At 44.4% G+C, this 22717-nt stretch overlaps 2 protein-coding genes across 2 annotated transcripts; both read left to right on the forward strand.

The window, feature by feature from the left end:
- Positions 1-2732: 2732 nt before the first annotated feature.
- Positions 2733-2900, forward strand: LOC116801175. The gene has a single exon (XM_032719230.1). It carries the CDS (start codon positions 2771-2773, stop codon positions 2876-2878), a length of 108 nt encoding a protein of 35 aa, XP_032575121.1. The 5' UTR covers positions 2733-2770; the 3' UTR covers positions 2879-2900.
- A 2256-nt stretch (positions 2901-5156) lies between these two features.
- Positions 5157-5536, forward strand: LOC6616539 (male-specific opa-containing protein). The gene has a single exon (XM_002040862.2). It carries the CDS (start codon positions 5211-5213, stop codon positions 5412-5414), a length of 204 nt encoding a protein of 67 aa, XP_002040898.1. The 5' UTR covers positions 5157-5210; the 3' UTR covers positions 5415-5536.
- The last annotated feature ends 17181 nt before the right edge of the window (positions 5537-22717 follow it).

Raw genomic sequence — 22717 nt, forward strand, 5'->3', positions numbered from 1 at the left:
GCGATAAAATGAATTTCACAAGATGAGAAAAGTTTAAAGTTTCTGCTGCCGTCGTCGGCTGCGACTTTTGCGATTTCTTTTGCTTTTCGCAAAGGACATCGTCGACGGAGGAGAGACGCTCATAAAAATTCAATTTGTCTTGACAAAATACGCAAGAAATTAAGAATGTGCCAAGTGGCGGCAAAAGAAACTTTCCTTCCCTTTTTCCCAGTTTCCTGCAAATGTCTTGCTCTGCTCGTCTGGCGAGCGAAAATGAGTTACGCGACTGGGGCGTGAAAGTGCCACGCCCTCGCGGCGATGTGTCGCGCTCGGTGCGCAGGAGGGGGTGGTCAGGAGATGGGAGCTGGCGGAGCAGGAGCCGCGGGCCAAGTTAAACACTGCATAAATAGCCGGGCCGAAATGAAAGGCCCTGACGAAAATAAATCCTCCGCAGGCCTCTTTGGGCCTCAGAGATGGGATCGTGAGCCACCTCGGAAGTAGTTGGGTCGTAGGCTATACAGTCTATGTATGTTATAGGGTTATTATACCCTCCTTGACAGAGCCCTCTCGACTCTTCGAAATTGTGGGAAAATGTCTGGAAATTTTGCCAAAAAAAAGTACCATTCGTTAAAAATGTTTTGGTATATATGTAATATATATGAAATAATTGGCGTGCCCCACCGAAAAACCTTAAATGGTATAAAAAGGCTCGAACCATTGGGTGTCTTTATTTTAAATTACCCTTCGGAAGGATTACCACGTGCGTGTCACGTGGTCATCCCTAGACTCGGTATGTTAGAGTCCCATTTGGTTTTGAGATAAATTAATAAAGACATTGCATAATTTCAGGCGCCGCTGGCGTCAAATATACACAGGAATTAGCATAAACTGTGGGGCGGCTGACCAGCCCCGCACCGCACCACCCAGGATACCCCACCCACCGAACCACCCATCGCTTGCCACTCAATCAGCAAGCGGCAAGCGGCATTTGAAATCAAAATGCGATTGGCAAAATGATTTGCTTCAATTTTTGTGATGCGCATAATAAATGAAGTTTGGACATTTGGACAATTGATTGGGACAGCAGCCATGCGGTGGCCTGCGCAGGGGCAGATCGGGCCGGGAAATCCGGAAGGAGTGGTCCGAGGGACCCATACAGACAATGTACGATATACCACACATCGCATCGCATCACATCACACACTCCATCGCAATGTTTGCCATGCACAACAAAATGTGGAGCAGTCGACAGATTCGAAATCTGATTCTGATTCAGATTCAGATTCGAGTTCAGGACTCCGGTCCAAGTGCCAAGCCCCTCCGCCGACCGGGAATCCCCCGAAACTGGACTCGATTTCGGCTATCCAATGCGCACAGATAGATTTGTATGCATATTTTTGCTCTGGCATTTCGTTTGTGTGCTAAACATGTGAATGCCATCGATATAACGATGCTGCTCCTGCTCCTGCTTCTGCTCTTGATCCTGCTCTTGGTCCTGCTCCTGCTCCTGCTCCTGTCGTGCATGCTCCCCAAGTTCCCCATCCGCCTCCCCCTGTGCGCTCAGCTGTGATTTGTTTGCCCAAAAGATTTGGAGCAAAACGGTTTAATTCTTGTGGAATGGCTTAAACGATTCCTGTTCCTGCCGGCGAATTCTACCAGCGCACTGCGAACCGGAAACGGAATTTCCAAACGGACTTAGCTCCAGCAAACTCTAAATGACTTCACTCGCGAGAATATGTTTGGACATACGCTACTCGACATCAAAGGATCAAGTGGTTTACTTAGCCAAAGTTCTGATCAACAAAATGTAATCAGGGACTGCAGTTGTTGTTGTATGGCATGCGTGCCTCGACTATCAGCTACTCGTTAGTGGAGTAAATAACTTGAGTCGTTCTTATACATGCACTTTAACAGTTAGTATAATTCTGCATGAATTGCTTAAGTATTTTTCCTACTATAGTTGACAGCTAGGAATTGATTTTCTTCACTTTAAAGCGAAATATAAAGTGCTTGAATCCAGTGAGCAGTTGAAGCGGGAGCCAAACCCCCTCAAATGGGCGAAGCTTTGGTTAGCATCATCCGGCTGGATCCGAGATGATAACTGAAACAGAAATCTATTTTCCGACTGACTGACGTGCAATACAAATACATTTTCCGAGATGTGCCATGAGGTGTGGCGGTGTGGGGGGAGGATGGCACGAAAGGGGAGCCAAAAAACGAAATAATGGAGATCGGGAAACATTCACGGGATTGTTTGTCGGGGAGCAGGGGCTGCTGCCGACCACGTCCCCACCCACGCCTCCACGCCCATGCATCCGCCGGCACAACATGCTCAATTTAGTCTCGTCACATCAAAATGTTTGCTCATCGCTCTGTTTGCCGAGGCTGGTTTTGTAGTTGCGGACGGGGAATAATTTGGGGCGCTTACCGCGTATAATTTATCTATGCATATGTTTTGAGATGCCAACAACAGCACGAGCTCGCGCTGAGGTAGCCCGAAAGTGGAGCCCTGCCCCACATAAATCACAGTCAACAGCACGCATACGCAGGCTCAGCCAGCAACTCATCCAGGAGTCACCCTGCAACCCACCCACTCGAGCACCACCCACAACACCCCTTTCGCGTCGTGCTTAGCTTCTGGCCTAATCGACGGAAAATCGGAGGGTGTCTGCGTCTGCAACTTGCCGCATTAGCCACGGATCGCGATTCTTTCCGCTCGATCTTAGCGCCGTCCGAAGAAAGGCTATATAAGGCCACGCGCGAGTCGCTTGGGTAACTCTTCTCATTCGGAATGAAGCTCCTTTCCGCCGCACTGGTCCTGCTCATGTCCTCGGCCTTGGCCACGGCACAGAAGAATGTGAACACGAATGAAAACAACATCGTGATTGGAAAAGTTTGAAATAAATACATATGTAATTAAACTGAAGGTGGTTGTGGATAGTACTAATACGTACTTAGGGTTATGTCCCAGTTCGTTTTGGAAGGAAGGTATCTCGACTTATATGGACCCCACTTATTAATTCATATATACATAGATAATATATTAAATAAAATAGTATATAAAATGTATTTTGTAAGAGCGTTAAATCAGCGCAATCCCTTTAAATAAGTTTATCCCGGCTTGGGGGCCTCGAAATCGGGACGGGACGCTTCAATAAGATGCAGGGGCTCCTTGGGACAGTGCTAACGGTTGTGTTAACGGTAACAATAAACGACAAAACCCGTTACGACGAGTGATGATTGCAAGCCAAACGAGCAATTAAAAAGCCGTGCGCCAGGGGAGTTGCCACCCAAGGCCCACATCCTAGAGAGGGAAGCACTCCGGTCCTTGCCACGTACGAGGCATAACCTTTTGGCCTCCATCTCAGCACAGCTGTCACCCAGCGCGCGTGTGTGCGGGTGTGTGTGTGTGGGGGGTATCCTTCGAATCCAGGAGCCCTCGGATGCTCGTGCTCCTTGGAGGCATTTTTACGGCACCCGTTTTTACGCTTACGAATTTTCACGTTAGGTATTTGAAATATGCACGTAATATTGCAAAATTTTAACCGTATATCTTGCATAATTAACTGAGAAAATACTTAGAGCACGAATGAAGGGGCAAGGGGGCGAAGGGGGCTTCTCCGCCGCCAGGCGTTTATACCGCAGCTTCCAAATCTTTTGCAGAGGAGCGAATGAAACTTTTGCAATGATACTTTCGGTCCGCAGGCCACCCATCCTCATCCCGCCACCCAGGTTGTGTGGAATTTTTAATCTGCCATAGAACCCGCCATGGAGCTGAGAGCTCTGTGCTGATCCCACACTGAGAAAAATAGTAAGTACTCTGCAGAATGGTATTATGACATATGGACAGCGCCTCTCCTGACCCTTTCAATCAATAGAGTTATGGAGAAATTGAATCAAAGGATACCACCTGATAGAGCAGATTACTTTTGCGTAATAAAACAAACAAACTATCTACTGGGAAATCTGTTTAATTATTTCATATTGTTAAGCCATCCAGTTTCATGTTTTTTTCTTCTGAGTGTACTCCTCGTGGCGTTTACACAGGGTCATGTATCTTTCTTTACTGCGCAGCTTTGCATCTTTACGCTTTGCTTAAATATTTTAATTTTTATTGGTCGGAGTTTGCCAACTGTCTTTGGCCGTCGTTGGTTATATGGAAAGGAGGCTTTTCGGCTTTGATAAAGCTATTAAAAGTGTGTTTATTTTCTGGTGCTTAGAACTGCTGCCGCCCCACAGATAAACTCGTATATAAATGTTTTCCAGCTGAACTCGGCCGAATTCGCGGCTCTCGGAGTAGGAAGATGATCCAGAACCAGGTGACCGACGCATAGACCACCGTCGAGGCACAGCTGCACTCTAATAGCCATAATGATAGGCCATAATGACTCCTCCTCGTTTCGGGCCTGTGCCGAAAAACTCGATCTTTAGCAGGTGGAACTTTGTGAATGACATCGAACCGAGGTGTGTGTGTGTCATTTGCATAAGAGTAAAGTTCACCCACTCGGATGGTTGGAAATGCAACCTGGCAAAAGTTTTTGCCAAATTTAAATTATAAATAAGCTCAGGGCGGGTCGAAAGGGCCAACCAACCAACGAGACCGAGAGGAGGAGCAGGAGCAGCAGCACTTGCCTTCCGAAACAAAACCTCATATGCATCGAAACGTAATGGCAAAAAGGATTTTAAGTGAAGTTGAAGTTGACTACACGACCGCATTGAGGGAGTGCCCCGCCCCCTCTGCTCCTCCGCCCCAAATATTCGCATCCCCCGAGACCACTTACACCATTGCAGTTGCGTGGAAAGTTTGCCGGGTGGAGCGGGATGGTCGATGGAAAGTGGGCGGGGCGGGGTCCCAAAAATAAGCTCAAAGTGAGAACTGAACGCGGCATATTCCGCCCCAGCAGACAAAGTGCAAAGCCCTTTCCCACACCCCTCTATGCAGTGTGTATATCTTTCATGTGTGCGGTGTATCTTTCGGGTTGGAGCAACCACCAGACAACCACAGGCAACAGGGAACGCAAGCTTAAATGTCATGTAAAATGTTTCCACTTACACAAATTACTGTGTATAATTTAATTTTGCCACAGGCCGCTGGAAGCCGAATCTGTCCCACGAGCGAGATCATCGCCAGACATACGATTTGCATTGGTTCCACCTATTGGCTCCACCGGATCAGTGCGAGCTATAAAGGGCCCCACCGCTTCCGCCCTGTCATTCATACCATACTGGCCATGAACTTCCTACAGATCGGCGTGCTGTTCGTCCTGGTCGCGGTGACCTTGGCCAGACCACAGGAGGATCCGGCTAGTCTGCCAGCTCCAGAGGCAGCAGCAGAAGCACCTTCAGCAGCAGCACCACCACCAGCTGCAGCTCCTCCAGCGGGTGGCTCCGGAAGAAAGAAAAATGTCAATCACAACGTTATAACCATTGGATAGAATTCTTCGGAAGGAAGAAGGCCACAACCTTGATTTAAGAACACATTGGGGGCATTAAGAAAAGCGTAATATATGTATATGGGCGTAAAACTGCGTTAATAAATTATTTTTATTTGCGTTGCAATGTGAGGTAATTCTTTCAATTCACTATACAAAAGCAGTTTACTGCTTGCGTAGAACTCGCGGAACTTCATCTCGCTGAAACGGAATTTAGCTAAGTAAAGAGTATCTGATAGTCGCGGGCACTGCACTTCAGCGTTTTGTATTATTCTTCAGTTTTACTTCGCCTTAGGTTTCTTTCAACTAAAACTTGTAACTGCAATATTTTTGTGAAGCCATTCAACTAATCATTGGATTTATCTCAATAACACGTTGGGTATTTCTCCCAATTTAGCGCATAAAGCAGCTTGCAGCTTGTATTGCTCTGACACTGCATGTAGCTGAGTAAGGGGTATCTGATAGTTGCGATATTGGACTTTATCGCTCTGTCTTGTTTTTCAGTTCTACTTCGTTTTAGATTTTTTACATAAGGCCTGAAAACTGGAACTAATTTTTGTGAAACCGTCCACTTAAACAAAGGATTAACTACTTCAGGGTCCAATAAAATGCATATCACATTCACTTTAGTTATTATAGCGATAATAGCGACCATATGAGACCCATAAGGAACTCTTCAGAGTCGAAAGAAAATCAATTTACTAGTTCGCTGCTTTGGCAGATGCATAATTGGCACTGGAACTAAAGTATTCAATAAATTGTGATTTTAGTGCATTGTGCTAGGGTTGGTAATTTCTCCAGTAATTCGATTGATTCCGCTTGGCGGTCAATCAAGTAGAGTAACGAAACATCTGTTTTCCGAATTAACAATAAAATAGTAACCCCTATATGAAGGGTTACGCTTCTGCCCACTCAACTCTACGTTGCCACCAGGTCCCAGAGGTCTAGTTCTTCTAACGCAATCTATCCATTAAAGCGCATCCGAATTCTCTCCAGATATTCATCACTTAAGACAGCAGTAACCAGTATGATGTTCCCCCGTTGCCTGCACCTCCCCTCCCGCGACCCATGTGCTGTTAACCCTTTCGAAGCTCTGGCATTTTTGGGCCAAATGAAGCATTCCGCTTTGGGTTCGGGGCGACGAGGGGTCTCATGTGTGATACGGTTGACAGACTTTTAGCTTCATTGCTTGATTTGTTTAAATGTCTTTACTGTGTTTGGTTTATGGTTTCGGTGGCGTGGTGTGGGCTTCAAGGCTTCAAGGCTTGGATGCTAGGAGGCTTGGAGGGGGGTGGCTTTGGGGAGCTGAGGGTTGGGACCAAAAAATCTTGTTTTTGCCGAGGAAAACTTTGTCGTCCATTGCATTTGCTGATGGATCATAGATACAAAAAGTTATTTGCACAAGCTGATATCACCCCTCCCCATCTTCCGCTTCCGCTTTCTGTTGGCTTTGTAAATGTCAACATATGCATATAATAATAAAAACAAATATGACCGAACTCTCTGACAGCTTGGCTCAGCACATTTTCCAGTCGCCCTCCCACAGCCAAGGAAACCGAGTGTGTGCTGATAGGCAGATGCGGATACAGATACATTTGTATCTGGCGCATGCATAATGTATAAATAGCTCACATTAATTAATTGCCTTGCCAAGTAATAACATGATTAACATCCAAACGAGATTTGCCGTCCCAGCCATTTCATTCACTTTTCGGCCCGACTGCAGCCAATTAACCCTTGGCCATGTTATCCGTCGGGCCAGGAACTTTTCGGCTATGTTTGCCCTCAAAGTATCTGAAAGTTATTTGAACATCTAATGAGCAGGGATATGGCTTAATGAATTTGCTGCATAGGCGTGTTTTGGGTATGCAAATTAAGTCGGATGGTTTCCTTTGAAGATTTCAGTTTAACGATCTGTACGGATTTCCCAAGACGTTATCACGAATTTATTAATTTATTTTACAAAAATATATATATTTCGTTAAAACCAACAATATTATGATAAGATAAGCTGTTCGTATAAGCAGGGGAAGAATTACAAATCTACTTGTAGCTGTGGTCCCAATAATCCTGCCTGTATTTTCGAGTTCCGCTCGTTTGTTTACACTTAAGTAAAATCTGTGTGGGTTTCATTTCAGCGTCTTAGCATTTTGGGCACAAACAAATTACTCGAACTCAGCAAAAAGAGAGAATCCTTGAGACAGACAGTCTGCCCGAGGGAGAAAGGAAGCTAGGAAGCTGGCTGCGGCAGGTTGCACGTTGCAGATTGCTAAAATCTGAATTACCCGAAGAAATTGTAACAAATACAAAAGTCAATGGTGGTGCAAAAAGAAGTTTTCAGCTGTCTTCCACTGGCAGAAGGTAAATCTTGCAAGCCAAAACTTTCAACTTGCTTAAATAAACCCCGAGCTGCCAACCGAAACACACACAAGCACACTCGCACACAGCCTAGAAAGGGGTGGAGATTTAAGGGAGGGGTGGGATGGAGGGAGCGAGGGGCTCTAAGCTGATTTTACACATGCACACATGCTGGGGCAGGAATCTTAGAACTTCAGGACTCCGATTCAGGTTCTGAATGTTTCCGATTTGCCCTCTCGCTCTGCTCGCATTTTCGGCAATTTGATTATCTGGCACAGTGGTGATGGATGCTCAAAAATGTAAATTTTGTGATAATCGACAATATATAATCGATAAAATATAAATTGATAATTTTGATAATAATATATATTCTTAAGTTTTAGCACCATAGAACAATGTAGCTACAAAGAGCAAGTTTTAAAGTTTTCCACAAACGGTTTTTGCAATGCATATTACTGTTTAAAAATATTATGCTTATATATACAATCTTCACTAAGATCAATGCTTATAAACAATAAGCGTCGGATTTGGTTTATTATTAGTTTTTGTGCTAGTTTTTTAGCCGAGCTGCAAGATTATAATCAATTTATGGGGCCGACTTAATATAAATGTTAAGTCTGGCAAATATCGTAAAGAATAATAATTATTAAATGGATGAAAAAATGTTAAATATGGTTGTTTTTTGGTTGTTTCTAAGAACACTAATAAAATACGTTGAATGCTTTTTTTTTAATAAATGTTTCCCATAAACATTACAAATTTCTAATCCAAGATGTTAAACTTTAATTCAAATGAGCTTAAGTACTTATAGGGTTGTGTTTAATGTTTAAAAAGTGAGATTGTGTTGAAATATCTATTGGTTAGCATTGGTTGATTAGCTTGCGGTTTCCTAAGATTATGAACTTAAGATTTGATTATCATTTGACCTTTTGCATTACTATCGACTAGCCTTGTCATTTTTGAGTGGCTACCACTGTGCATCACACTCAGGTTTCTCTGTTTGTTCCGCCTTGCAGCCGAGAACGACCTTGGCAACAACAACACCAACAACAATGACGCCAACATGAGCTGATCCAACAACAACAGAAATCAATGGCATACAACTAGCCGAAGCCGAAGCCAAAAGCTCACAGTCCGCGCCGTTTCCCAATCCCCTTCCCCATTTCCCACAATTCCTGCCCATCCTGCCCAACAAAGTTGCATGCTCAGCATTTCGTGAGCCGAGGGGGGTGCGGGGTGGCTGGAGCTTAGAGGGGTGGTGGGTGGTTAGGGGCGGCTCGGAAGTTTGCAAGTTTTGCGCTTCCGTCGTTCGAGGATATTTGTCTGCTGAATTAATTGGAATTAGTCGCGACATGCTTATACCAAAAGTCTAGAATAAACAATAAAATGGATACCTATTCAAATAAGATTCACACACACACACTGGCACACAAATAGAGGGAGAGAGTGCGCGTTAGCGAGAGGGAAACTGAACTTGATGGGGAAACAATGCAAAGTTTTAATGAATTTTGGTTTAAGTTTTCAGCGAGGTCGAGGGTCGGGTTGAGATACACGGGGTGTGGCAAATGTCGACGAGCCCTTTGAGATTTCCTGTAAAATTTATTTGAAACGAGTAACGGAAATTGCATTATTTCAATTACAAATTCGCCGAGTTTGGGCGAGCGAAACTCGAGCAGACGGCAAACGCCGCAGGCAATTAGTCGTGTCAAAGCTTTCATTATTGTTTTGTCATATTTGCCCACCTCCCCCGACTTGCGTGTGTCATCCGCACTGTAAGCTCGTAATTAATGCATAAATATATTTATGTACATACCGGCGAGGCGGCAGAGAGGAATAGATTTTATTCAACTAGAGCTGGGCGATATCTGAGCTGGATTCCGCCTCACAATCGCCCTGCATTCCAATTGTTGTGGCAGCAACAAAGCCAAACAAATGGACTGTGATCAGCTCCCCGCCGGGAAATTCACAGGGGAAGGGCGTCTAACCGACGAAGGCTTTTCCGCCCGCTCCCCAAAGAACTTTCAACATTCACAGCGAGTGCCCGAAATGTCCTCGGGCGAGACTCGTCACTTCCAAAAAATATGCACTGCGAACAAAAGGGTTATACAATTTAAGGGACATTGAAGTCACAATCCAGTATGAATTTATAGTGTGTACTTAAACTCGTATAGATCGTATAGATAAATATTCAACGCCATGGATATTTTTTCGAGTAATTTCCATTTTTTTGCTACCTTGGTGGCACTCTAGTGCCTAGATATACCAATATAAGGCTGACAAATACGTACATAATCGTCTCTTCTTTATTTCTTAAAACATAGTTGGCCCTGCTCCTTTAATCTGTTTTTAAGGACCATCCCTCCGTCATTTCTTTCAGTGACTCGAGATGCACTCTAGTTCCTGCTCGGTTGGAATTATGTTGCCATAAGGCTCGCACTCGGACAACTAACTCCCTGAAATGGAAATGCAATGAATTGATTTCAGAGTTCGTTTCGGTCGCGCTGAAACTTTGACTATAAGTTTAAATGGAGTTAATGCGCCTCGGGGCCAAATTAGTCGTGAGTGTCGGGGAAATACTGACAGAATGCTGAGTGTTGAGTGTTGAGTGTTGAGTGCTGGTGCTGGTGCCGAAGGACTCCGCACTCCGGAGGGCTGATTAGTGTCGATATTGGCGCGACTGTTCATCGCGCCGCTTGATCTTTAATCTATCGCAATATTGGCTCAGCTTTTAACCAATTTGCTTTGTTGTGATGGCAAAGTGCCCGGCCATTATGCACACCCATGTGTGCGGGTGTGTGAGTATACTCATAGTGTACTCATACGTTTTCGTTTGATTGTTTTTGTGCGCCGGCATTTTGTTGCCGCTGGTATAAAAAACGCCGCCCAACATTATCATTGTTCAATTAAACTTTTCAACTGAAAATCGGCTTTTGTTTTATCGCCGCCGATGCCGCCTGTCCTGTCCAATGCCAAAAACACAAACACCCACACACACAGAGACGCAAAAGGACACGGCAACTGCACAGAAAAAACGGCAATGCAAAAAATAAAATCCTCTGTCTGCCATTGTTTAAAACACTCACACATCGAAGCACGGTCGTTTTTTATTTGGCAGTTCGATTTTTAATCGCCATATCAACAGATTCACGCTTGCCCGATCTACTACGCACATTAAGTACACACAGGATGGTAAATGGGGGCGGCATTCTGGGATCTGGATCTGTGTGTGGATGGTGCCGAGTAGGTAGGTGCATGCACTACCGAGGCTTCCACAACAATAACAATTACGGCCGTTCCTAAGGACAGTGTTTTTGTTGTTTTTGCCGCTGCCGTTGCTGTACGCACAATTGTGCAAATGTGACATCATCATTTTCATGTTTATGTCGAACAAGTCAAGTGCCACTTACACACATACGCACCTCTGTATATTAATCAGTACAGTGAGGCCTCTTAGGAGGGAAGGATCACTCGCCGAGTCGAGTTGACCATATCCACCTGTCCGTCCGTATGATAATGATATGTAATGCTCCCGAGAACTACCAAATCTACAAAATTAAGAATAAGTACATATGCAGACTATTATTGAGAATCATTGCAGAGCCCCACCCATTTGAAAAAAGTTCGAAATTTTCAATTATATTACTTGTTTTGCGAATTTCTATCGATATGCCAAACAAATTTTGGAAATTTGTCCATTGCAATTCCACTGGCTGGGCAAAGGGTATCTGATAGTCGAGCAGCTCGACAATAGCGTTTTTATACAGTCCAACGAAAAATCAAAGTTGATTGTGAGTCGCAGCACAACATGTCGTTGTAATATCGACGTAACCCTTGAACTGGCCGATCAGGTCCGCTCACGTCCTCTCTTCTAACCCGAGAACATGCAGCAGCGGTTTTCATTAGCTAATGCACACTGTGGACAGTGCAGATGTGTGGGCCGCGTAATGGATGTTCTCGATTATGCCGATTCTGTTGCTGACTGGCCTGAAAATGCAGCTTAATGAAGCAGCAGCGCAGAGGCCTATAAAACCCACTAACTGCACCGACTTGCTTACACGATTCGTGCGCTCTTCTATGGCGTCCATCGGCGCCACTCCCCCTCCGCCCACATGGGCCCACTAATTAGTAATAAGTGGAAATTATTTCTTCAACTACATTCGAGTTTCGTGTGTGTGCAACTGTGGGAAAATAGTTCGACTGCTGCTGCCTTGCTTTCGATTCAATTCATTTCATTACATTTCATTTCGTTTCGTTTTCCTGATTGCCGTAATTAGGCAGCCATAAACAGCGATCGAGTGATGCGAGGGGGGAGGGGACATCGATACGCGGGGTAGCTGCATTAATGAACTTTGACATTGCCTCGGCTGCGCTATCGTTTAATTATTATCGCCAAATTTTTGGAAATTCATTAAGATGATGACGCGATGATTGCCTAATGGCCAGCCGAAATCAAGGAACGAATCATCAAACAAATGAAGTGCTAAATCAAGCGCGTGTTTCACAACTAATGTGGGTGCTAATGGATAAGTGCCATGGCACAAACATCGAGAAAATGGGGTGGAAAACTCCTTGGGTTGCAAAAGACACATGTGCAAGGTAAGTTTGGCGTATTTTCCAGTGGGTTTTAAATGTAATTATATAATACGAAACATCTTGGAATTCGCAGACTTGGAGATGGAGCTCTTCTGGCATTAAAACGCCAGTAAGGTCATTTCGATTTTATGTTTTGTGCCTGCCGTTTAAGTCTCACAAATGCTACAATTGCCATAACGCCATAGAAAGGGACGGAAGTCGGGTGGCAGACAAGGAGGGGGACACTTTTGCATTTATTGTTTTTACGAGCTCATCTCGCTCATCTCGTTTCCGGTCTTCCCGCCCCCTCCACCATCCAGAGAAAACTCCAGCATGGCTAATTGAAAAATACTTTGTTGTCCAATTTTATTGCAGCGCATACACACACACGCACAAAGATACAGCCACGGTAAAAAATCAATACCTAGTTACTCTTCTGAAAAAACACTTGAGTCGTTATATCATTACAAACTTATCAAAAGCAACTGGTATTTAGATGCATACCATATGTATCTCAATTTTTTACTCGATGCTTTAACCACTATGTAATTAAATAAACTAGGTGAAAGAATGAGTATTTATTGTTATTGTGACTGAATTCCGCTGACATGCGTATATCATAAAGTCCATTAGCTTGTTTCAACAAAAGTTCGAAATATATTTAAAGGATTATTTTGTAACAATGCAAAACAATTAAAATACCATCTGGCAATTGTAGTTTTGCCGAACCAAGAGAAACCCATCTGATGACCTGTGACATATGCATCCACCTCCGCATTCAGTGGCCAGATATTGAGTTTGCCCATTGGCACACTTTTTTGCAATGGCCAGTGGAGGCGGGGGAGGTGAGTGGTGGGAGTGCTGGCGCGGGTAACCAAGTTTCAAATTCACTTTCCATACAAATTGCCCAGGCAGAGAGAGCCAGCGACGCTGGCAGTGCTAATGAAAATTAACATAAAATGCTGCTGACAGCAGCCAATCGAGCGAGCAGGCGAGGAGCTAGGCCCCCGTTCCCGATCCCCTTTCCCCATCACCACCCGCACCCCCTTTCGCAGTGGCATGCCGGTGTTGTCCTTGCCCCGAAAACTGCAGTCAGTGAAGATGCAGCAAACTGATTTTAATGCGATTCAACAGCTCTGCACGCGAGCCCAAAACGTTTTGCTAGTTTTCCAACTCCAGAGCCGCACAGTGGTCAACGGACCCTGGAACTTGGAGTGAAAATAGATTGGGCTCACCTCTATTCGATCAGCATTATTTTGAACTAATTTACCATCATATAGAATGAAATTTAGAATATCATGCAAGGTAAACATATATGTTACTGTTAAATACTTCAATTTGTATAATTGTACCAGCAAGTTGGTTATGCTTTTGGCCTTAGCTGGCTAGGAAGTGCTCTCCTATCTTCTTCACACCACTTGATCAGCGCATGCTGCTGACACCAGTGTGCCACATCGTCGACCGTTTTGCCAGTTAGCCTCTGGGCTCAGGCACTGGATGGCGCTGCATTTTGATGATGTGGATGAGGGTAAGGATGTGGCAGTGAATGCGGATGGGGATGGGGATGGGGACGAGGATGAGGACGGTGCTGGACGTGGATGCGGGCCAGAGGGGGCTTGGGGGTGGATCCTGGTGTCTGGCGTGGCATGGAGCCATTGTTAAGCTTAACCAAGGTAATCTCTGTGCTTCCATCGCCTATCGTGACAAACTGACATAAATGCCCGCCGGCAGTCGGGCAGGCGCACTGAGGAAAAGACTCCGGCGAGGACGGGAGAAAGTCCAATCAACGCCCAGCTACTTGGAGACGTGTCCTTCTGCTCTTGGTCCCCGACACATCCCTTTTCGGCCCGATTTCTGCCCTGCGGTTGCCCTACTAACTATTATTATAGCGGAGAGTGCTACAGAAATTCGGTTGTCTGCCTGGTTGGAGGCACTTGCCAAAACGCCGCCGTTTCTGCAACCATTGCGTCCGATGCGTCCACGAGGCCAAAACCCCTCGGCTTCACCGCCACCCACGTCCCGTCCATTGTGGCCTACTCGACGCCAATTGACGGAAGTTCATTGGTTAGCAAATGACAGTTTTTGTACGCTCATTAGCATTATTTGTCAGTACTGTGGTTTTCGGCTCCTCTGCATCGTGGTGAGCGACAGGGATCGTTGCGATACACATCCCACTGGATCCCTCCGTCTATCTCCATTTGTCCGGAGGCCAAACCAATGTGGCGCCTCGATGTGGGGGATTGCACTTTCGGAGAAGGTGATTGGGCTGTCTACCAGATTATTGCTGGCGGGCTTGTTTAGAATGTAGGTTAACTACTAACTGCGTCAGTTGTGGTGTGGCTTAGAAGTGATTCTAACCGATCTATACGGGAAGAAATTCAATTCAATAAGGAAATCAAATCTGAATCAGATATTTAAGTATCGAACTAAAGCGCTGTTTACCAAGCTTCATTCAAGTACAAATCTAAGACAAACTCACAGATAACTTGATGGAATTTACCTACTGATGATTCTTTGTTTTATCAGCCAGCCGACTCTTTAAGGAACTTTACACACCCCTGTGAAATTGTTAAAACTTTCCTTAATGCCATTAGCCCACATCCAACTTTTAATGGCCACCCAACCCGACCCGCTTCGATATTGTTCATAACTCTTTCTTCGCAAAAGTGTACACCTTAAGCCCATTATCTCGACATGATGGTTATCTCGGGTCTGATGATCGTTACCGTTATTGGTTATGACAACTTTTGTGTTACTTTGCCTGACGACGTTTGGCAAATGAGGTATTGATTTTTAATTTACCACACACGACATTTCTCGAGATTCTCTAGCAGCAGCAGCAAAAACTTTTCATTACTTTCTGAATCAGCCCCAAACTCTTTCTTTCTCGCATCACAAAGTGCAGCAAGGCCCGGAGCACTGAGAAAAAATCGTTAGAAATATAATAGCCAACCATAACTGAATTCTAATTAAATGTTATCTTGAGGCGCTTCAAAGGATTAATTTTTGGTTGGTTTGCTTAGCCGTAAATGCATGAAAAACATAGATATTCAGTGAGCATATATTTTATTTTAGTAATAATACGACTTAAGTAAACAATTGGAGATTCAAAACCTTTCAGTAAGTATCCTCAGATTTATGACTTTAAGGAAAAGCCCCCTCAAATGCAACATTTCGCGGTTTCTTTAAGTGCAGGCCTTCTTCACCCCCCTAGTCGTTGTGCCAATCCATCTATCCCTCTGACAGTCGCTCATTTTCGCATTAAAAAGCAAGGGAATGGAGACACTTGCATCATTTTTCAATATGCCGTTGCAAAGTCGAAACTTTGCAGAGCACAGGACTCGAACTCGAGCCCCAACTCAAACTCAAGCTGAAACTCAACTCATTAATAAAACACACACCCACACAGCGGCACTCGCATTAACACACACACACATGCATCGGGGAGAAAGCAACGGTAACATGTAATTGCATTTCTTTGGCGCGCAGGTTTCTTCACATCACATCACATGTCATCATTTGTACGTCGGTGTGCGTGCGTGTGTGGTTGTGTGCGGGTAATGGTAACGAGCGCCAACGACTTTTGCTTACGCCCTAAAAACTATGCTATACGAAAGTGCAACGCATCGGCAGCCCCAGCGGGACCCGAAACTCTTCAGGACTCCAGGACTAAAGGACTCCAGGACAACCAAGACACCAGAACGCCAGGACTGCGGAACTCTGGGACAACCAACCACCGAAGTTAACCAATATAGCGACACAAAAGCGTGTTCTACATAATAGATCTGGGCACGAGTATGTCGGTTAGTGGGTGGATGGGTCGGATTGGGTGGAAACGGGTGATATGCTACGGTTCAAGTGATTTTCAAGGAAATTTCACCGTTTGTAGATTGCAATCATCAGACTAATGGTTCAGAGACAGATGGGAACAACATAGCAGTCAGCTGTGATTATTGATTGGCAGTCATAGCTATCGAACCAATCGCCTATAAATATACATATTTATAATAATTAAAGCTAGTAAACGGTTGCTTGAAGTATCATAACTTACTTAAGAAACATACTTTAATGTTGTTTCAAATTCTACTTTCGGTCTTTCTTAGGATTGAAATTAGAAAACACAAACACGTGGGTGCTTAGAAAATGTTTTGAATCATGGAATTACTACATTATTACCTAAGAGAAAAAAGAAATACGTGCTCTAATTTTAGTTGCCGTTTCGAAATCGGAGTGAAAGGATCACAGATCAGGGATTCGGAGCATTACCGTTGCACTACATAGCACTGCATTTGGCGGTGTTCAACACTCCTGCTTCACATACTAGAGAGCTCTTTACCAATTACGTGCGCTTCATTGCTCCTGGAGCCATTAGTGTGATTACGTTTCATTGTCTGCCGAGTCCCGAGTCCTGGGTCCTGAGTCCTGGGTCGCTGTGGGTGTGTGAGTGCTGGTGTGAGTGCGAGTGTGAATTTCTGTGCAGTGTGCGTGTGTCCTCGCTGCCTTTCAATTGTGTGTCAAAATGTAGTCATGACGAGACTGACAGTCGTCGGTCTAGTGGAATCAGGGGAGAAAGTCAGCGGGCCAGAGGGATCTGAAGTAGAGAGAAATGGAGAATGGAGCAGACCAGCCACGTACATAATTGTATCTTAGTTACTTACGATTGCACAAATTTGAATTCAATTATGTTTTACTTATGTATTGCTGTGCTATCTTCTGGCAAAAGAAATTGCATGTATTTCGTCTGGAATTGAATTATGTGACCGAGCAACAGACAGGGAGAGCATGTGTCTCAGAGCAGGGCAGACAAAGACCGAGAAGTGATTGTTGGGACTCCTACACCAGCCAGCCCCTCTTGGCTACAGTTTAATTTGCAATTTTGTAATTTAAAAGGACATTTTTCAGTTCGATAGTTCAAATGATGCCAGACCATGGCTGACTGAGTAGCAACTTGGCTGGCTGGCGGTTTTAGATTCGTGTTTGAAATATTCAAATGCAAATTGCGAATGCAATCTATCGAAGTATCCCACCGAGAAAAAAGCGCCGAAAGTCCAGGACTCTGCTCGACTGTCGAGTGCCCAGGAATATAAACTATCCGGCAAACTATCTTGGCAAAGATTCAAATGCAATTCATCATAATTTATGCTTAATTAACCAAGGTATTTGCTTGCCATTGTAGGAATCTTAACACATTAATTGTGAATTAGAAAGTCATTGAGCCATCAATTGCACAATTATTGTAGTTGAAGTAGTGAGTTTGAGCTCTTTCCCAAATGCTAAAGTGTTTAAAGAATATTGCAAACACCATTTAATTAAAATTAAAATAATGCGTACTTTGGCTCGACGAAAATCCATTGATAACTCGGCGTACAACGTTAATTGAACATTTCGATGCTGAAACGCTTGTGAAGCATTCCATATCAATTGCCCTAATACAGCCCTTGGTATCCTTTATCCTTTGGCCAATCCCGGCTCCACACACAACACAATCTGCGGCATTTTATTTTCAATTTAATTTTGCGTTCTGTAATTAAAGCAAGGACCAGGATTATTTATTTATTTATTAGAATGCGCAACTGATTTTGCGTTGATTATTATATGGTCACCCCATGCGTCCCTGTCCCTCCTCCCTCCTCCACTCCTCCTGCATTAAATATTTACCATAATTGAAGTGACAAGCACAAATGCCACTACATGGGAACGAATTGGAGTGGCAACCTCCGATCCCCGCGTCCGTTCCAGGCTCCTGCTCTCCCAGAATCATCAGCAGCTGCTAATTGTGTGCAAGCTCATTAACATAACCGCAGGCCAGGCCCGAAATCCACGCCTCCAGCCTGGCCTTGCCAATTGCAATATGGCCGGGAGACCCGGGAAAGGCCTCCAACAAACAGCTGCCGCCCGGGCCAAAACGGAGCGGGGTCAAGCCCAGAAGGGAAACGGTCAGAGATTAGGGGTTACGGGTGGCGTGGTAGGGTGCCAGGACAAGCCAGGATAAGCGAACACAATCCCTAGTTAGTTTGTGTATGAAATGGTGCTATGATAGCTTGGTATTCTTTTCCTGACATTTTTTAAGACCTATCGGAAAAATAAGACCATCAGTGTTAGTTATTCATAAATTATGAATACTATTATGAATACAATGTGTTGTTCTCTGAAATGAGCTACTCCTAAATCCGACTGCATTTTGCATCACCTAATGCCGGGGTATTACGTCTGGTCGCTCCATTTGTGGGTACCAATCATCCCTTTGATCTTCCTGCTAACCCCGCTACCCACTCGCATCTGGGATCTCATAAGCCGCATCTTCGGCGAGTGTGTAAGCCCCATTGTATATCATAAGTGTCAAACTGCATATGCATATCTTAATGCTCCACTCAGGGCAGAGGGAACGCATCGCCAAAACCGACAAAATGAATTATGGCCGCTAAATTGTAAAATATACGCCAAATTCCAATAAATCAAACTACGGACTCACACTCGCTGGCCGACACGCACAGCAAACCGAAACTCGAAATGAGTTTTATTTTCTCGCGCTGGTGAGGGGGCATAAAAATCCAGAAATACAGAAATACACGGCATACATATGCATTATGTTCGATGTGGTTGGGCAGGGGGGTGGCGAACCTACGATATAGTACAAGTACGTATATTTATGTATAAATCATGTTGCCAAGTTTTTATGCCTTTCGACGAGTTGACGACTTTCTATTAGCACAGGCGTCTCCTATAAATGCGGGGTGGTGGTGGGGGGTTCTTGGATCTCCACCGCCCGGGCTTGTATCCCCGACCACGCCCACTTCTCGGACTGCTGCTTCCTTAAGCAGAGAGTGCATGAATATTTATGACGCAACATTTGGCATAAGTGGCACTCATTTTCAATAATCATCTTAAGCAGATTATGTTAAATGTCAACCATTAGTCATAATGGCCAGTTCGCCTCCGCATGTATGAGTGTGGATCGGTACATGGGAAAAAAGAAGATAGCACTTTTAATCTGGCAATAAAAACGTCGAAAGATATTTATTCGGTATTTACCATATATCTTAGAAATACTTTTTTCGATTGTTTTTGTTTAGTATTTGTAAGTTTATTAGAAATGAATAGAATAAGTTAAACAACTGCGCCATTTTTACAATCAGATAGTTATTATGAAACTGTGAAAGCTCCCATTTAAAATCTCTTGATTTAAGGATCATAATTTGAAAGGAATGACCATATTTAAAATGTGACTTTTGATTTACTTGATGGTAGTTTTGTCCAGTGCATATATGTGATTCTCTTAGACTTGGCACTGGCATTTCGCATTTTATTGCCAAGTACTATTGCGAAGGAAAACGCATAAAATCGGAGAGCAACCGAGGACAATCCCGAACCAAGTCCTGAACCGAGTCGAGGCCATTTATTATGTGGAATTGTTAGGGCTCTGTTATAAACGCTCCGTACTTGAGCACCCTCGCCGTTTTTTTGATGTGTGCGCTGCGGATTAGCAGCGGAAAGAACAGCGTAACGTTTTCATTGTGCGTAAGAATTTTCCAGCAGAATCCAGCCCACCTTCTCCTCCCCCTCCACCACTGGTCAGGTGAAAAGTGTCTGGCTATTAATTTGAGCGCTGCGTCAGATGACATTAGGCATGTTAAGCATTCTGTTGAATCACTTGAGCGCTAACGAGGTGCCATTTGAAAAGCTGAAGCTGCGGCTTAAGCTTTCCTTCATTAAAGATCTCAGCTACTTTTGGCCCGAATTCGTCGTGTTTCTGTTGCCATTAATCTTGGGCTCGGGCATCCTGCTGAGCTACTCCTTTGTGTTTGCATATCCTGGTGGCTGGCTGGGCCACAGAAACTTGCAGGTTGCAAGTCCGAGGCCAACAAAAAGAGAACGACTTAAAATAACCAATTTCATGGCGGGGCAAAAGCCCTTTATCAAGCTCTGCTCAATATGCAGCTCTGGCTGTGACTTCTGCTCCGCCAGGCAACTTCTTCTTGCCGCCTCTTGCGGTTTGAGGTTATCACAACTCGAAACTCTTAGCTCCCTCTGCCTGCCAGGTCCTTGCTGAGTCCTCTCTGAATCCTGCTTGGCTGGCAGGTATGCATCAATTCATTGCCTAATCTATTTGCTCCTGACTCCACCTGACTCCTTCTTCCCCCTTCCTCTCCTCCTCTGCTCGCTGTTGTTTTCTCATTTGCTAGATTGTGTGCTTGTAATTTAGAGTCCTTTGCTGCTGACAGGACGCGTCTGTGGCCCCTGACACGGTCAGATCGACGACGAAGGATCCATTACAGGGAACTTAAGATCAGGATCAGGTTTGAAAAGAATGTGGAATAGGAAGTGTACGGAGTATTTCAAAGTTGATTACGAAATATTCATCGAAATGCTACTAAATTTACGTGAAATAGATACCAATAAAATAAAGCACACTTTAAAAATATACACTCTTTTGGATACCTTAGTTTTTGCTGTGCTCAAACAAAATTGGAATTCCTCAATTCATTGTAAATTCCATTTTTTTGTTGGTTTATAATAATTTATTTTAATAATAATTAATTTATAATTTTTATTTATTAAGATAGCTAGTCGTATCAGGTTTACAGTTCAATTTTATCCGTCAGCTTGCTGCATTTTCCGTAAATTAGGGTTTAAATTGATTTTAAAAAGATTTAGGTTTGGTAACGATTTATTTAATAGTTTGGGCTGCGGTTGAAAATAACTTTAGTTTAGGTATTCAATTTGGCAGTTAGGAGGCCAGACACACAGCGTCTGTATTGAAATCCGTTGAAAAGATTAGAGCAACAAGAATCTCATCTAAGTTGGCTACGTGCCCCCCAAACCCCGTTGCCACCAGCAGTCCTCTTAACTGCTTTTCGAATGCAGTTATGTCTGCCGACCTCCTCGCAACTGGGACAAGATTCCACACTCAGAGGCATCAATCAGAAGGGGAGCTCCGAAACAGGATACGCAGGAAGAGGCGGCTGAGAGGCTAACCTGTTTGGCTATGCAAACCACAACGCAGACCGCCTGACCCAACAAATTACTCAATTTCTTTGTGCCCGGCATGAATATCGCCGCCCGGGAGATGGGCCCCGGTCTGCACCTGCCCCTGCTCCTGTCCCTGTTCTTGGTCCTGGTCCCCTGGTGGCAGGTCTCCAACCGCGTGCCATGATGCTCCCAGAGGACGAGCTTCGCATGGCCCGGCAGCTGGAGGCAGTCATCAACAATCAACTTGGGGACGAGCACAATAAAAATGAAAACCGAAACCCGCCTCACTTGCGGCCATCTCTCCATCGTCTTCCCATCTCGCTCGCGCCATGCTCTATCTCGGTCTGTCAAGTTATTTGCTAACTTTTATTAATGCCGAAACGTACGGCAACGATTTACAACGACAATAAAAGCGCGTCCCGCTCCTGCTATCATATCGCACAATGTCGCTCCTAGTCATAGTTATGCCACTTGCCTCCGCTATCGCCATCGCCATCGCTATCGCTATCTAACCCAACCAGGGCAAGGCAAACCAAGCCATCCGCGCTATCCACGCCATTCAAGCCGGGCCAAAACCAAGGCGGACCACCAAACTCCCAGGCACCCAGGCAGCGAAACCAGGGGCTACAGCCAAGACGGTGGCAAGGATGACTTCCTCTCGTATCCTGACAATGCCCAAGAAGGTGCGGATCTCGATTTATGTGCACTGCACGCAGTCCTCTTCGCAGTGCCACCACCCTCACCACCAGGCGAAGGAGCTCTCAATGGGCGGAAGGATGTCGGGATATCGACTTATGGGTTCCTCTTTATCACCACTGTAGGGATATGACAGCACTCAAAATCTCACTTTAATCGATGCATCTGCGTTTCTATTTTCTGGAGTTTAATGACAACGTGGTTTTGATAAGTTCCTACCCTATAAAATATATTAATATATAAATTAATTTCTGTTCCAATGTAACTTAGTTCGGGTTTATAAACCTTTAAAGAACATGTCGCAAGAGTTCAGCTTTCTTCTAAGATCATTAATAAGTGCATCTGTGTAACTAAAGATCGCTTTTCAGCAAGATGGAAAAATAGGTCACATTATGTCATTATTGACATATTATATTTAAGCTTTAAGAGAACTAATAGAGAATGCCAACTATTTGACCCATTCAGAGTATCATTTTGATTAATTCCTTCTGGGGTATTTGCTGTATAGAACAGAAAGAAAACTTTGGTGACTAAAGAAGAGGACATTTGCACTTTTGAATTTATACAGCACTGATACTCCCACGGAATTCGAACAGCGAGGGTATCGTGCATAAAAAAATGGCTCTGGCTCCGTCCCACTGCTGTTCCTGGCAGACACACAATGCATGGAATGTGAAAATCTTAAAGACTTTTGAATTGCCAGCCATAAA

This window comes from Drosophila sechellia, chromosome 3L (genome assembly GCF_004382195.2).
Source record: "Drosophila sechellia strain sech25 chromosome 3L, ASM438219v1, whole genome shotgun sequence".
Taxonomy (NCBI): domain Eukaryota; kingdom Metazoa; phylum Arthropoda; class Insecta; order Diptera; family Drosophilidae; genus Drosophila; species Drosophila sechellia.

What these genes read in the sequence shown, in the direction of transcription:
- LOC116801175 (XM_032719230.1), top strand. Translation starts at nt 2,771, where the DNA reads ATGAAGCTCCTTTCCGCCGCACTGGTCCTGCTCATGTCCTCGGCCTTG.
- LOC6616539 (XM_002040862.2), top strand. Translation starts at nt 5,211, where the DNA reads ATGAACTTCCTACAGATCGGCGTGCTGTTCGTCCTGGTCGCGGTGACC.